This window comes from Mytilus californianus, unplaced genomic scaffold (genome assembly GCF_021869535.1).
Source record: "Mytilus californianus isolate M0D057914Y unplaced genomic scaffold, xbMytCali1.0.p SCAF_10, whole genome shotgun sequence".
Taxonomy (NCBI): domain Eukaryota; kingdom Metazoa; phylum Mollusca; class Bivalvia; order Mytilida; family Mytilidae; genus Mytilus; species Mytilus californianus.
The window spans coordinates 76098007-76114893 of NW_026262582.1; the positions used below are offsets into that span (position 1 = coordinate 76098007).

The window sequence follows — 16887 nt, forward strand, 5'->3', positions numbered from 1 at the left end:
ATGGTCAATGGATATGTATGGTCAATGGATATGGTCAATGAATATGAATGGTCAATGAATATGAATGGTCAACGGATATATATGGTCAATGGATATGTATGGTCAATGGATATGTATGGTCAACGGATATGGTCAATGAATATGTATGGTCAATGGATATGTATGGTTAATGGATATGTATGGTCAATGGATATGTATGGTCAATGGATATGTATGGTCAATGGATATGTATGGTCAATGGATATGTATGGTCAATGGATATGTATGGTCAATGGATATGTATGGTCAATGGATATGTATGGTCAATGGATATGAATGGTCAACGGATATGTATGGTCAATGAATATGTATGGTCAATGGATATGTATGGTCAACGGATATGTATGGTCAACGGATATGTATGGTCAACGGATATGTATGGTCAATGGATATGTATGGTCAACGGATATGTATGGTCAATGGACATGTATGGTCAATGTGTATGCTGAGATGTCGCCAATGACACAGCAACAAAACAACACAAAAGTTAAAAGTCATTCCGTTAATCTCTAAACTTTTGGCTTTGGTCATTCCCACTAGACTTATATCCAGATAATTCAATTAAAATGCATTTTATTTTCTTTAGATTTAAATAAATGATTAGAAATGAAGAATCCTACATGTCTTTTTCGTCAGAAATCTACTGCAAATACATGAGGGTCTCGACGGGGTTTACAGAATAGAGAATAATGGGCAAAATGTGCAGAATAAAGGGCAAAAAAAAAAAAGAATAGAGAAAAAGGGGTGCTAAAATATAACGAATAGAGAATAATGGGTAAAAAATATAAAAAGTAGAAAATAATGGATAAAAAATATAAAGAAAAGAGAAAAATGAAAAAAAAAAATTAAAGAATACAGAAATGAAGGACCCCATCCAGACACTCATACATCATGCTTTTATACACAACACGATACCATAGATACTTTTTTCAACAACTATTTGTCAACAACTTCTGCACTTCAACTAATCAATGAATTGCAGATTTGCAAGTAGTTATCATATCAAAATGAGTAAAGTAAATACCTAAATCTAATATATCAAAGATGAATACAATTCTACATGTTTGAATTGTACTGAGAAAATGATTCTATTCGAGACCCACCCTTTAATTAAGAATCAAGCACCTGTTCAAATGACAGTTTATTGATACAAATTTGAAACGGCTATGTCATAAATATTTTGTAGTCTTAATCAAAACACAGACAACGAAACCTATACTTCGCATTGTATATTTATTGTTTTGATTATGACGTAGTTTGGATACACAATGAACTTGACAACTATAAGGCTAAAAGTTTTTCTTTAACATTAATTGATTCAGGCCTCTAAAAATAAGCATTTGTTAATTTTTACTCATATGTCTTTATCTATGCTCGCTCAAATGCATGAATATTTTGTTTCTATGCTTGGCTTCCATTGACTTTCGTTTTCAGTGCCTTAAGGGAATGGAGAGGAGGGGAGGAGGGAGGCGGAAAAAATTTGAGCAATTCAAAGGACACAAATAAAAACATGTCTGAAGTTTCTTCGATAGCTCTAGTACATGCAATAGGAGCAACCTAACAGCACTTTAAAACAATACATTAATGATTTCTACACATATATAAGAACTGTGGGAACGTAAAATCATTTATTTAAGTTTTATCGTTTTTGCTAATAACAACATTTCAATAAGATATAATAAATTAGGGGTGTACTTAAATGAAACAGCCACCCGACGAAGCTTTTAACCAAACGAGATCACTATAAACAGCCACCAGACGAAGCTTTTAACCAAACGATATCACCATTAACAGCCAACCGACGAAGCTTTTAACCAAACGAGATCACTATAAACAGCCACCAGACGAAGCTTTTAACCAAACGAGATCACCATTAACAGCCACCCGACGAAGCTTTTAACCAAACGAGATCACTATAAACAGCCACCAGACGAAGCTTTTAACCAAACGAGATCACCATTAACAGCAACCAGACGAAGCTTTTAACCAAACGAGATCACCATTAACAGCAAACAGACGAAGCTTTTAACCAAAAGAGATCACCATTAACAGCAACAAGACGAAGCTTTTGACCAAACGAGATCACCATTAACAGAAACCAGACGAAGCTTTTAACCGAACGAGATCACCATTAACAGCAACCAGACGAAGCTTTTAAACAAACGAGATCACCATTAACAGCCACCAGACGAAGCTTTTAACCAAACGAGATCACCATTAACAGCCACCAGACGAAGATTTTTATTCAAACGAGATCACTATAAACAGCCACCAGACGAAGCTTTTATCCTAACGAAACCACCATTAACAGTATCCAGACGAAGCTTTTATCCAAACAAGTTCACCATTAGCAGCCACCAGACGAAGCTTTTATCCAAACGACATCGCCATAAATAGCAACTAAGCGAAGTTTTTATCTGTACGAGATAACCATATACGTCCAACAGAAAAAAGCTTTAATCCAAACGAGATCACCATTAACAGCCCCCAGACGAAGTTTTTGTTCAAACGAGTTCACCATTAACAGCCACCAGACGAAGTTTTTATCCAAACGACATCACAATAAACAGCCACCAGGTGAAGTTTTTATCCAAACGAGTTCACCACTAACAGCAACCAGACGAAGTTTTTATCCAAACGACATCACAATAAACAGCCACCAGGCGAAGTTTTTGTTCAAACGAGATCACCATTAACTGCAACCAGACGAAGCTTTTATCCAAACAAGATCACCATTAACAGAAACCATGCGAAGCTTTTATCCGAACAAAATCACCATTAACAGCCACCAGACGAAGTTTTTATTCAAACGAAATCACCATTAACAGTCACCAGACGAAGCTTTTATTCAAACGAGATCACCATAAACAGCCACTAGACGAAGTTTTTATCCAAACGAGATCACCATTAACAGCCACCAGACGAAGTTTTTATTCAAACGAGATCACTATAAACAGCCACTAGACGAAGTTTTTATCCAAACGAGATCACCATTAACAGCCACCAGACGAAGTTTTTATTCAAACGAGATCACCACAAACAGCCACCAGACGAAGTTTTTGTTCAAACGAGATCACCATTAATAGCAACCAGACGAAGCTTTTAACCAAACGATATCACCATTAACAGCAACCAGACGAAGCTTTTAACCAAACGAGATCACCATTAACAGCCACCAGACGAAGCTTTTAACGAAATATATAGAAAAAAGAATAATGTATTACTCAAATAGAAAGAATATAGAATAAAGGGTTGCTTAAATATAAATGATAAAGAATACAGGGTTGCTCAAATATAAAGAATAGAGATCAAAGGGTTGCTCAAATATCAAGAACAAAGGGTTGTTTAAGTTTTAAAAAATAGAGAATAAAGGGTTGCTCAAATATGAAGAATAGAGAACAAAGGGTTGCTCAAATATCAAGAATAAAGATACAGGTTTTCTCAAATATAAAGAATAAAGATACAGGGTTGCTCAAATATAAAGAATACAGATACAGGGTTGCTCAAATATAAAGAATATAGTATAATAGGTAATAAATTGAAAAAATATAGAAAAATGGCATAAAAATTAAGGAACACAGAAATGAAGACCCCTTCCTTTTCCAACCTCCCCCAAATTCGGGTCCTTATCTTTGTGAATCATAAGAAGCAAACGATTTTCCGGTAACCTTAGGAAGAAACACCATGAAAAGACAATTTTCTTAAATTATGAAATATTTTCAATATGTTTGTAAAATCAAATAAGATATACTTGAAATACTAGTACAATTTAAAAAGGCGGTACGTTCTTATTTAATGAATGGGGTTTCTTTTAATTTTTGTTATTAGTTAACTGTCAATGTGTCAAGATAAGTCACACGGACCAAACACCACAGCGCACCAACAAAAATATGTCCTTCGCAAACCGACATAAAAATCAATCCCACCCACTCCTGAGCTTTATAAATATTGCAACTGCATCAAACACGGTACGAAATTAATTGTGTGCAATAAGAGAAAACTTGAAGTAAGTTTATGATTTGAATCATTTTCTTTTATTGTTTGAAATTTTAATATTTTAATACTAATTTACTTAACCTAGCCAACCTACAAAAGTCTATTAATGCGGATACATTACAATTATTTTTATTTTTGCGGTAAAAACATTTTTCAAATCTTTTCCGATTAGAATTTCATATTTATTAATTCAATACAATATTTGACTCATATTTATGAATAAATTGCAAATGTTAAAATGATTTTAATAAATAATTCCAATTTGTAATTTGAAATATAGCTGGTATTGTAAATTCGTCCTGAATATGTATGAAACATTTGCCACTGGATGTTAAGCAATTTAAAAAATCATTCAATCAATCAATTCGGCATATTCTTCATTCTCTCTTGTCTATTATGTCTGACAGATACTGTATTTGAAACTAGGCTGTATAGAACAATTTGTCAAACAAAATCAAGAGTACCTAACTGATGTAAATATTTCATATAATACAAAGCTTTTAGAATATTTAAACAGAAATGTTTATGCTTTGACAGGAGTTTCATACTGCTTTTTGTCTGACGGAATTGTCAAATGTACAGTTTGTATAGTTGTAATTGCACTTTGAATTATTCTTCATTTTTTATCTTCAATTTACATGATGTTTTTGGAGATTGTTTTTTTCAGTTAATGTATCGTTTTAATAGCGGATACTTTTTTCAATACTTTTCGACTATACATTGAATATCGTTAAAAAATATTTATCATATTGATTTGAATTTGTTACTTCTTATTGCATGTTCTGTAGATAATATATTCCATTTCGTTTGAAAATCAGTTTTCCTGTTGACTATTTGTATAATTGATATATAAAGAAACGTGAAATGTGTAACTAGTTCTACAACCGTTCTTACTTGTTCATGTTCAATGTATTGGACACGACAAAAGTTTTGGCGATCTGTTTGGGTGTGGTTTATAATACTGTATAAAGATCAGGATTTAATTGTACTAGTATCAACTACGACGAATTCAGATTTGTATGCTCTACATTTATTTCATGTATTTATATATATTTTTTTTTATTTTGTTCAAATTATTGAAATACACTTTGTGTCGCAAGAGAACATAAGAAGTTACTGCAAGCATGTCAATCCCATTTTTGTGTTCTTTTTTTATAACTGAATTTAGAATTAAGATAAAATACTGTTTGTTTGTAGAGTACAAAGATGGCGTACTTAGAGTGTTTAGTACTTATAGTTGGACTTACAATCTGCAGTGGAAGAGTTACAGGTAGGACATTGTAATAAGCATACAATATTTAGTAGACAATATTTTGACCTTTTGGCACTTAGAGATTTAATATAGCTGTCAACACGCCAAACTAGTTTTTGAGTAATTTACACCAGAAAAAAGAGAGGTAAACGAATTTTTTATAGCTTGTGTAGAACTGATGTTCAAGTTTTTGTTTATTTATTCTATTTAAACACCGCGTTTAGAAATGCCATTGAAAGTTCATGACCTGATAACAGATTTCAATTCTATTTGTATTTGATATTTTTCGTCAATAGTTCTAAAAGTAAGGGGACTACCATTCGATTTTACGGGAGGGAGGGGTACAATAGTATCTGGCATATGATCATTGATTGACTGCATGGATGAACATAAGATAAGATACCGGATTAGCGGGAGGGACTGTCACCTAAAAAAAGGCCGTGAAAATCGGGTACGGTCAGCAATTACGTCTTGCAACAGGCCACTTACAGGTCCTTCAAAGAGTTGCTACAAAAATGTTTTATAAATGAACTGTAAACGGAAACGAAATATCCGATAAACATTTAACAAATCGTGTAAAATAAAAGTACATATACAAATAATTCTACAATAAAAATAAAAATTCACAAATATACAATCATATTAATCAAGTAAATAGTCCAATGTCCCCTGTCTTCAATTATAATGACTTTTTAATATAGATCACCAATATGCTGTAAACCAACTTATTTTCGCGGATACTTTATTTCGCGTTTAGCCTTTTCTAGGCCAATTTGCGGCGATTTGTTTTCGCGATTTTCAAATTCACTCATCTTGATATTTTCAAATAAGAGAACATTGAAATTTTAAATATTTGCGACGATGAATATTCGCGTTATTTTTCTTCCTCGCGAAAGTCGCGAAAATTAGTTGGTTTGCAGTATTCACTTGTAATGGTGTTTATTATGTGTCAGTATAAAAGACATCTTTTATTTAGCAGAAGAATCTTGATCAGAAATGTTTATCCCTGAATCACTGAAAAAAGTTGTTTTTCAGATCCTTATTAAAATTACAATTTAACAATAAATCCGAGTTTCGGTCCCCTTTTTAGGTACAAGAAAGACCTGTATATGAGGAATTAGATCAAATAATCACAAGGTTATTTTGTCTGACTGTTATAGATCACCTGTCATAAAGTTTACAGAAGAATTAAATAAAATCTACGTGTAAATATTAAATAAATTCAAGGGGGTCTTAGAATTTAAACAGTTATCAAGATAAGTATATCCTTGATCGACATATTTACGTATTATTTCATTATTTTTATTCCATTTTTGTAAAATAGACAAACAAAAACCTTCAAATTTTATCTTCATAGCTTAATAACGAATCTCCAAGTTTTTGTTGTAAGAATTTTACCTCTGACTAAACTTTGTTTTAGTTTTGACGGATCTCCAAGGAATTTGCAACAATCAGTCTATCAATTTATAACAGTCTTTTTAAAAGCTTGTTATTATAAAAAAAAACAGAGGAGCTGTTCGCTCCTCTGTTTTAGAATACTAAGCTCTTGAAAAGACTGCTATAAATTATTCGCTCCTCTGTTTTCAAAGTAACAAGCTTTTAAAAAGACTATTATAAATTGATACTATATAAATAACGGAACTTTAAAAGTAGAACAAAATGACAGGTCCGTGTCCTTGCTTTTGGGATAAAATCAATTGAAAATTTGGCGGGAAATGATTCTCCCTAGATTTTTCTTATATTTAACATTGGTAACTTTTTCCTTCAAAAACTATGAAAAAATAACAAGGATTTTATAATGTTTTCAAAAATGGCTTTTAAAACTATTTGTTATAAAATTATGAAAAGAAAAGTAGGGGTAAGTGGGCAAAATTTTGATTGGCGCTACATGGATAAAACTAGAGGCTTCCGAATATCTGTTCAAGAGTAGCGAACATCCTTAAATAATCTTTACTATTTTCATTAAGTTTGATCGTCCTGAATTGGCATGACATACTTGCCACTAAACGTTTTTTAAGCAATCAACTATCTACCGCTCTGTTTTGTAATTGTGACATTTCTGAAAATATTATTATTTACGTTTAAAAAATACTATTTTTGAAATTGTTGGTTATTGTAGTGATTATTGTAGTCATCATCTATTCATCTGTAGATATATTTTTGTGTATTGTTTTGTTGAATTGCTGTCTCATAGTACATACCAAAAATCTCAATTCATCCATATGAAAAATTACAACAAGAACAACGGTACAAGAACATATAAGTATAACCATGTTGGATAACAGTTTTAAAGGAGGCTTGCATTTGCTGAAAACTATTCTAAAGTTTGCGATCTGTCCATATAAAAATAAGGAGATGAGGTATGATTGCCAATGAGACAATTATCCATCAAAGTTCAAATAAAGAGGATGTAAGCAATTATAGGCAACCGTATGGCCTTCAACAATGAGAAAAACCCATACCGTATAGTCGGCTATAAAAGGACTCGACAAGAAAAATATGAAACAATTCAATTGCGAAATCGAACGGCCTAATTTATAACAAAACGATTAACGAGAATCAAATATGACAGACATGAACCAACGATAACTACTGAACTACAGGCTCCTGACTTGGGACGGGCACATAAAGAATGTGGCGGGTTTAAAAATGTTTGTGAGCGCTCAACCCCCCTCTCCCTAACCTAGGACAGTGGTGTAACAGCACAACATAATAAAAAACTATAAAAATAGAAACGAGGCTTTTTATCATTCCAATGAAGCTTGTGCTGCTTCCATGCAGATTAAATCAGAATGAACAATGCAGACTGGTATATTTCGACAATACCCCTCCTGAACATGATATAGCTTTCAAAACACTAACAATTGGATCATTTTACGGGACTGACAATGGCTTTAATTTGGAAAAAAATACAAATACTTGTGTTCTGTTTTATTTTTGTATAATGTTCATGAAAAATACTTATTTTTTTTTAAAAACAGACTACCATTTATATATATATACCTTGCAGTGGTTCTTAAAATGACTGGCTAACTGCCTTAATTAGTGATGATACTGACTACATGTAAACATTATAATAAGATAACCGAAGAAAAAACTAATTGATGTAATTATAACTCGGTAACTTTTATTTGACGTGTAGGTCCATCTCCGATTGATGTAATTATAATTCGGTGACTTTTATTTGATGTGTATTGTAAGTCCTCCTCAGATTGATGTAATTATAATTCTGTGACTTTTATTTGATGTGTATTGTAGGTCCACCTCAGAACGACAGATCAGGAAAGCAAAGTACAATAGCCTTCTCCGTCGGTTTAACAAGCACCTTGCACATGTCTTACTCCGAAACAATTGTCTATGATAAAGTTTTTGCCAACTTCGGAGACGGATATTCTGTTGACACGGGTGAGTTCACTGCTCCAGATACTGGAGTATATGTGTTCCATGCACATGCGTACAACTCGAACAAGGATAGAGCAATGTGGATTGAATTAATTAAAAACATTGATTCATTAGTGTCTGTCTCTGGTTTTAACAGTCATTCAACAGCCGGAAATTCCGTCATTGTGAGTCTGCGCAAAGGAGAGACTGTTGCTGTAAGAGCAAGACCTGGACAAGAATTTACCCTCTTTGGGAAAGCTGATCAAATCTACACAACATTTTCCGGGTATCGCATCGGGGAAATTCCGTATTCCGACCCGGCAGCAAGTTTATTCGGACGATAAAGACAAAATAATGTATTAGATATCTTGTATATGTTAAAACGTGTTGTGTGGAGACTACATTGGACTTATATTTCGTTCATTGATATAATAAAAAAATGTTTTAAAGTTTTAAGTCCTGTTTAACTTCTTTTTTTTTAAATAAAATTTCTTTAATTTTTGTATGATTGCATGTTTTTTACGCTTCTTCTCAAGTGATCTCTTTAGAATTTTAACATAAAGTTTATTTCCTTTCAAAATGTGCCGTTTACCAATAAAAATCAATATTCATCCGGTAAGATATAATAATAATATTAAATTGTTAAAGATTTAAAAAAAAGTAAATAAACAAATCTAATGTTTATATATAGATTTATTTTCAGAGAGAACGGAATATATTAAGTATGTGTGGCCTTATATGTTATTTAATTTATAATCCATTTTGGTCAGTATTGAATCGAATTATATGCAAGCGAGCTATTGTTATTTTCTATTAAAACAATAAAAAAATGATGACTTTTTTTCTTGATAATATTGCCTAAATGATTCCTCTCTTTTGAGTTAGAGATGGAACAGGATTTTGTGAGGGTCTGGGTGGGGTTTACAGAATAGAGAATAATAAAAAAATATAAATATAGGATCTTGGAAAATGGGCAAAAGCAAAATAAAAAAATATAAAATAATGGGTTGCAAAAATAAAGAATAGAGTATAATGAGCAAACAATCAGCAAATATAGAAAAATGGCCCACATATAAAAAATACAAAATTATCCAACCCAGACCCCTTTTAAAAAAGAGGCGAAAGATATCAACGGAACATTCAAAACTCACTAGTCAAAAATGAACTGACAACATCAAGGAATAATAAAACGAAAAACGACAAAAACAGGAACACGTGCCCAAAACATTACATAGAAAACAATAGACTGACAACACAAAGGAATAATAAAACGAAAAACGACGAAAACAGGAACATGCGCACAAAACACTTCATAGAAAACAATAGACTGACAACACCAAGGAATAATGAAACGAAAAACGACGAAAACAGGAACATGCCCACAAAACACTACACAGAACACAATAGACTGACAACACCAAGGAATAATAAAACGAAAAACGACGACAACAGGAACATGCGCACAAAACACTACATAGAAAACAATAGACTGGCAACACCAAGGAATAATTAATAAAACGAAAAAGGACAAAAACAGGAACAAGCGCACAAAACACTATATAGAAAACAATCGACTGACAACACCAAGGAATAATAAAACGAAAAACGATGAAACAGGAACACGCCCACAAACACTACATAGAAAACAAAAGACTAAGCAACACAAACCTCACAAAAAATAAAGTGTTTAATGAATCATTTGTATTATTTCTTTCAATTTATAAAGAAGTGATTGTCGTGTAGTTTGGCTACTGGTCAGACCAGTTCACGGGTGTGGAGAGGTTCACGGGTGTGCTTGCACACATTAAGCCCTTATAGTCAGACCAGTTCACGGGTGTGTTTACAAACATTAAGCTCTAATAGTTAGACCAATTCACGGGTGTGGAGAGGTGCGAGGGTGTGTTTGCACACATTAAGCACTAAAAGTCAGACCAGTTCACGGGTGCGGAGAGGTGCACGGGTGTGTTTACAAACATTAAGCACTAATAGTCAGACCAGTTCACGGGTGTGGAGAGGTTCGAGGGTGTGTTTGCACACATTAAGCACTAACAGTCAGACCAGTTCACGGGTGCGTTTACAAACATTAAGCTCTAATAGTCAGACCAATTCACGGGTGTGGAGAGGTGCGAGGGTGTGTTTGCATACATTAAGCACTAAAAGTCAGACCAGTTCACGGGTGTGGAGAGGTGCACGGGTGTGTTTACAAACATTAAGCACTAATAGTCAGACCAGTTCACGGGTGTGGAGAGGTGCACGGGTGTGTTTTCAAACATTGAGCACTAATAGTCAGACCAGTTCACGGGTGTGGAGAGGTGTGAGGATGTGTTTGCACACATTAAGCACTAATAGTCAGACCAGTTCACGGGTGTGGAGAGGTGCGAGGGTGTGTTTGCACACATTAAACACTAAAAGTCAGACCAGTTCACGGGTATGGAGAGGTGCGAGGGTGTGTTTGCACACATTAAGCACTAATAGTCAGACCAGTTCACGGGTGTGGAGAGGTGTAAGGGTGTGTTTGCACACATTAAGCACTATTTAAAATAGAATGTGGAGGAGTAATCTGATTACCACTGAGACAATTATCTATCAAAGTCCATATGGTCCCCGTGCGGTTTATTAATTCACTTGTTTTATATTTGTATCACTAGCTAAAGAACTCTGGGTAGAAACCTAAAGTGTTGTATTTTTCAAGGTAATTAAGGGGACGTTCATTTGATTTAGGTTAGGGGTAGAAGATTTTGGTATTGAATATCCTGGCTTGGTTAGAACATAGGTACTTGGGGACATGACAGTTTTTTTTAGCCCTCCCCCCTTTTTTAAAATTCGTTTAATATTCTTTATTTTCTTTAAATTTCGCGTTTTTCTATGATATATATCAGCAGTGACCGCTGTGGATAGTAAACTAGGAATTGATAGTAAATAGTAAATACGTGTCATATCTAGTATATTTGTGTAAATATGTCACAAAAAGAAACGCGATAATAATTGAAATTAAAAGAAAATGAAAAAAATAAAACATTTGAGAGGAAAACAAGGGGGGGGGGGGGGGGGGGGTGCTGAAAAAATAATACTGTCCTCAAGTACCTATTGGTAAGAACTATAAAAAAAAATTATCTGGTCCAAAATAGGATGTAAATGATTTTTTCTACCCAACAAAATAGAAAATATATATTTGTAAGGCCAACATTAAAAATATCTGTGTTTCCCCTTCCCGACTGAGCTTTTCAGGGTATGGGTAGGTAGGTAGGCAAATTATTTTATTTCATTCCTTGATATGGTTTTCCACATTTAATGTGTACAAAATTCAACAGGTTGGGCTCAAGTCATGAAAAGTGGGGTATTCCACCACAGTTTTCTGGTGTTAAAAACCCAGTATATAGGGTATTCTATTTTTATTAAGTCAGTTTTATGTATGAAATCTATAAAAGTGCACCTTTTAAATGTGATAACAATGTTTTATGATAGCAAGTGTTTTCATTAGTTAAAAAATCAAGCTAATTTCATGTCTAATTTTATGTGTAACTCACAACAAAACAATTCACCAATGTATGCCTTGATCATCAATTATGAGATGACAAAAAGATAAGTTAATCACTTGGGCATAAATATTCAATGAATAGACATTTTCAATAGAAGTGAACATAATTCAGTTATGGTCAGCTACACTTGGAGCATTCAGCTTGGTCAATTGATTCCTAAAGATTTGTATGTTTTTTATTAGTTCTAGAAATAAACAAGGCCTCACTTCTTCATGTTTTGTAGTTCCTGGAATACTTGTTTAAATAAAAGTATTTACAAATTCTACTGATGCAGTTAAAACGTGCCCTTTTGTATATTTCATGATAGAAAATAAAATCAAATAGAAAAAGGAAGTCCCTGTAAACTGTTTTTTTTTAAACACCAGAAAACTGGGGTGTTCCCTGAAAACAGGGAATATCCCTCTTTTTCCAACTTGTTCTCAAACTGTTCAAAGTAGATAGATTTTAAAGCATAATTCAGACCATTTTTACTCAAAGATTTTATCCTTTATACAGGAACATAGGTTAAAGACCAAGCAAATCTAGATGCATTTAGTGGGTTGAAAGATGCTTCAGTTTTTATTTAAAGATCACCCTTCCAGACACAAATCGTGTGAACAGCCATTTTGTTTGTTTTTTTTTTATTTCCGTTACATTAAGACGCTTCAATGCAAACTTGAATGCCTTGAATTAAAACGCTCGTGGACTACAGCATCAGAAAGGTATCACCAAAAGCCAACATAGAAAAAAAATAATATTGGACACAAACGGCCAATAGAATTTGTTGGGTCGCGGTGAATTTACCGGGTCGGTTGTGGGAGGGGAAACAAACATTTATTATATTTTATTTTTGGCCTATTTCTGTACGAAAGTCAGTCTAGCCACAAGTAAAAATATGGATATTCCACAACCCCAAACAGTCCTTCTGCGCTTGTTTCTGTTAAACTAGAACCAGTTTTATTTATAAAATGGCGGAGTTTTGATACATTTGTGTGCTGCCTATGACGACTGGAAATCAACGTTGTTCTACGCAAATTTATACAACTTATGGTAACTGATGGTAACAAAAAATAATGCCTTAATTGATGTTCTGTAACCAAATAATAATTGAATATTTTGGGATCACGTGAAGTTTGAAAAGTTGATAATGGTGGTAAAGATTATCCCCTTTGACAAGAATAAAATTTCCTGCCATTTTATGTTGGCTGTAACACATTCCTTGCATTTGTTTTCCAACATTTAGAAATTAGAATACGGTAATCAAATTTGAAAAAAAACATTCACAACGGATCAGAATTTACCAACACCATCAGTTTCGGACATCATGAAATACAATTTGTGGAAACGATTTTATTTTGTTTAATATTGGTCATTCCGGGGCCCTTTATATATATAGCTGACTTGACGGTATTAGATTTGTTCATTGTTGAAGGCTGTACGGTGACCTATATGTGCTTAAATCCGCTCACTTGAACTATGTTAGATAGTTGTCTCATAAGCATTCAAACCACATTTCCTTATTTTATAGTTATTGTTGAACATTTTAAAAAGGCGACAAGGCATCTAGTAGCGGACAAACAAAATTGGTCACATACCCGCACACAAAAGTGGCACACATACCCCTCACCATACCATACTCAGCTCACAATAGAGTGAAACACACCTACAATTTGGCTGACTGAAAAGTATATTGAGCATGGTATATATTTAACAATTTTAATAGTAGCAGCCTGATTATCGTAAGGTATATTATGTGGTACAATGTAATGTGTTTACCAGGCAGATAAGGGGACGTCCATTTGATTTAAGAGAAGAGTAGGGGATTTTGATATTCAGTAAAATCAATTTGTCCTACCCAACAAAACGCAGAACATAATTCTGTACAAAAAAGAAACAAAAGTCAACCTAGCCATAAGTGAAAAATGAATACCCTCCCCCCTCCCCCCCCCAAAAAAAAAAATCCTCCTGTCCCTGTTTCTGTTACACGGTAACCAGATTTATCTATAAAATGGCCGGAGTTTTTATACACCTATGCATTGCTGATGACTAGAAATGTTGTCATTTATCGAACTTGTGGTAAATAATGTTAAAAAAGCAATGCCTTAATTGATGATCTGAAATCAAATAATAATTGTCAATTTTGGGATCATGTGATCAAAACACCATTATGTCCCTTCTTTATCAGCAAATTAATCAGGATTCAAGATTTCAGAGAAATTACCATATGATAGCAATAACTTTGAAAAGATGATAATGGTATGGATTATCCCCCTTTGACTAGAATAAAATTGACTACCATTTGGTGTTGGCTGCAACACATTTCCTGCTTTCATTTTCAAACATAACGGGACGAAATTGCAATACGGAAATAAAATTTGAAGAATAACCTTCACAATGGAACCGAATTGACAAACATCAACAATTTCGGCCAATATAAAACAAAATTTGTGGAAATCAAATTTGTTTTACATTGGTTATTCTGGGGCTTTTTATATATAGGTGCCTAGACAATATTGGACGAATACCCACACAAAAAAGTGGGACACATAACCACAGAACAAAATGAGACACAAACCCACATAACAAAATTAAACGCATACCCAAACAACAAAATAAGACACATACCTACATAACAAAGTGGGACACATACCTACATAACAAAATAGGACACATACCTGCATAACAGAGTGGGACACATACCTACATAATAAAGTGGGATATATACCTACATAACAAAGTGGGACATATACCTACATAACAAAGTAGGACACATACCCACACAACAAAGTGGGACACATACCCACACAACAAAATGGGACACATAACCACAGAACAAAATGAGACACAAACCCGCATAACAAAATAAGACACATACCTACATAACAAAGTAGGACACATACCCACACAACAAAGTGGGACACATACCCACATAACAAAGTTGGACACATACCTTCATAACAAAATGGGACACATACCTACCTAACAAAATGGGACACATACCTTCATAACAAAGTAGGACACCTACCATCACAACAAAGTGAGACAAATACCTTCATAATAAAATGGGACACCTACCCACACACAAAAAATGGGACACACACCCATACAACAAAATGGGACACATACCCACACGACAAAGTTGGACACATACCTACGCAACAAAGTGAGACACATACCTACACAACAAAGTGGGACACATACCCACACAACAAAGTGGGACACATACCCACACAACAAAGTGATACACATACCCACAAAAGAGAGAAACATGAACTCTCAGCTCACAGTAGAGTGAAACATTAACTCTCAGCTCACAGTAGAGTGAAAAATTAACTCTCAGCTCACAGTAGAGTGAAACATCAACTCTCAGCTCACAATAGAGTGAAACATAAACTCTCAGTTCACATTAGAGTGAAACACACCTACAATTTTGCTGACTGAAAAGTATATTAAGCATGGTATATTTAACAATTTTAATAGTAGCAGCCTGATTATCGTAAGGTCTATTATGTGGTACAATGTAATGTGTTTTCCAGGCAGATAAGGGGACGTCCATTTGATTTAAGAGAGGAGTAGGGGATTTTGATATTCAGTATCCTGGCCTGGTAATAACTATAAAAAAATATATCGTCCAAGATAGGATGTAAATCAATTTGTCCTACCCAACAAAACGCAGAACATAATTCTGTACAAAAAAGAAACAAAAGTCAACCTAGCCATAAGTGAAAAATGAATACCCCCTCCCCCCCCCCAAAAAAAAAAAATCCTCCTGCCCCTGTTTCTGTTACACGGTAACCAGATTTATCTATAAAATGGCCGGAGTTTTTATACATCTATGCATTGCTGATGACTAGAAATGTTGTCATTCATCGAACTTGTGGTAAGTAATGTTAAAAAAGCAATGCCTTGGATGGAGAGTTGTCTCATTGGCACTCATACCACATCTTCTTATATCTACTTAATTGATGATCTGAAATCAAATAATAATCAACAATTTTGGGATCATGTGATCAAAACACCATTATGTCCCTTCTTTATCAGCAAATTAATCAGGATTCAGGATTTCAGAGAAATTACCATAGCAATAACTTTGAAAAGATGATAATGGTATGGATTATCCCCCTTTGACAAGAATAAAATTGACTACCATTTGGTGTTGGCTGCAACACATTTCTTGCTTTCATTTCCAAATATTACGGGACGAAATTGCAATACGGAAATCAAATTTGAAAAATAACTTTCACAACGGAACCGAATTGACAAACATCAACAATTTCGGACAATATAAAACAAAATTTGTGGAAATCAAATTTGTTTTACATTGGTTATTCTGGGGCTTTTTATATATAGGTGCCTAGACAATATTGGACGAATACCCACACAAAAAAGTGGGACACATAACCACAGAACAAAATGAGACACAAACCCACATAACAAAATTAAACGCATACCCAAACAACAAAGTGGGACACATACCTACATAACAAAGTGGGACACATATCTACACAACAAAGTGGGACACATACCTACATAACAAAGTGGGACACATATTACGTACATAACAAAGTGGGAAACATACCTACATAACAAAGTGGGACACATACCTACATAACAAAGTAGGAAACATACCTACATAACAAAGTGGGACACATACCTACATAACAAAGTAAGACACATACCTACATAACAAAGTAGGAAACG

The 16887-nt window shown here is 34.0% G+C and overlaps 1 protein-coding gene across 1 annotated transcript; it reads left to right on the forward strand.

The window, feature by feature from the left end:
* The first annotated feature begins 5241 nt into the window (after nucleotides 1-5241).
* LOC127718549 (complement C1q-like protein 4) lies at nucleotides 5242-9459 on the forward strand. Its single transcript, XM_052224622.1, has 2 exons — nucleotides 5242-5305; nucleotides 8546-9459. The coding sequence occupies exons 1-2, from the start codon at nucleotides 5242-5244 to the stop codon at nucleotides 9010-9012; spliced, it is 531 nt and encodes a 176-aa protein (XP_052080582.1). The 3' UTR covers nucleotides 9013-9459.
* Nucleotides 9460-16887: the final 7428 nt, after the last annotated feature.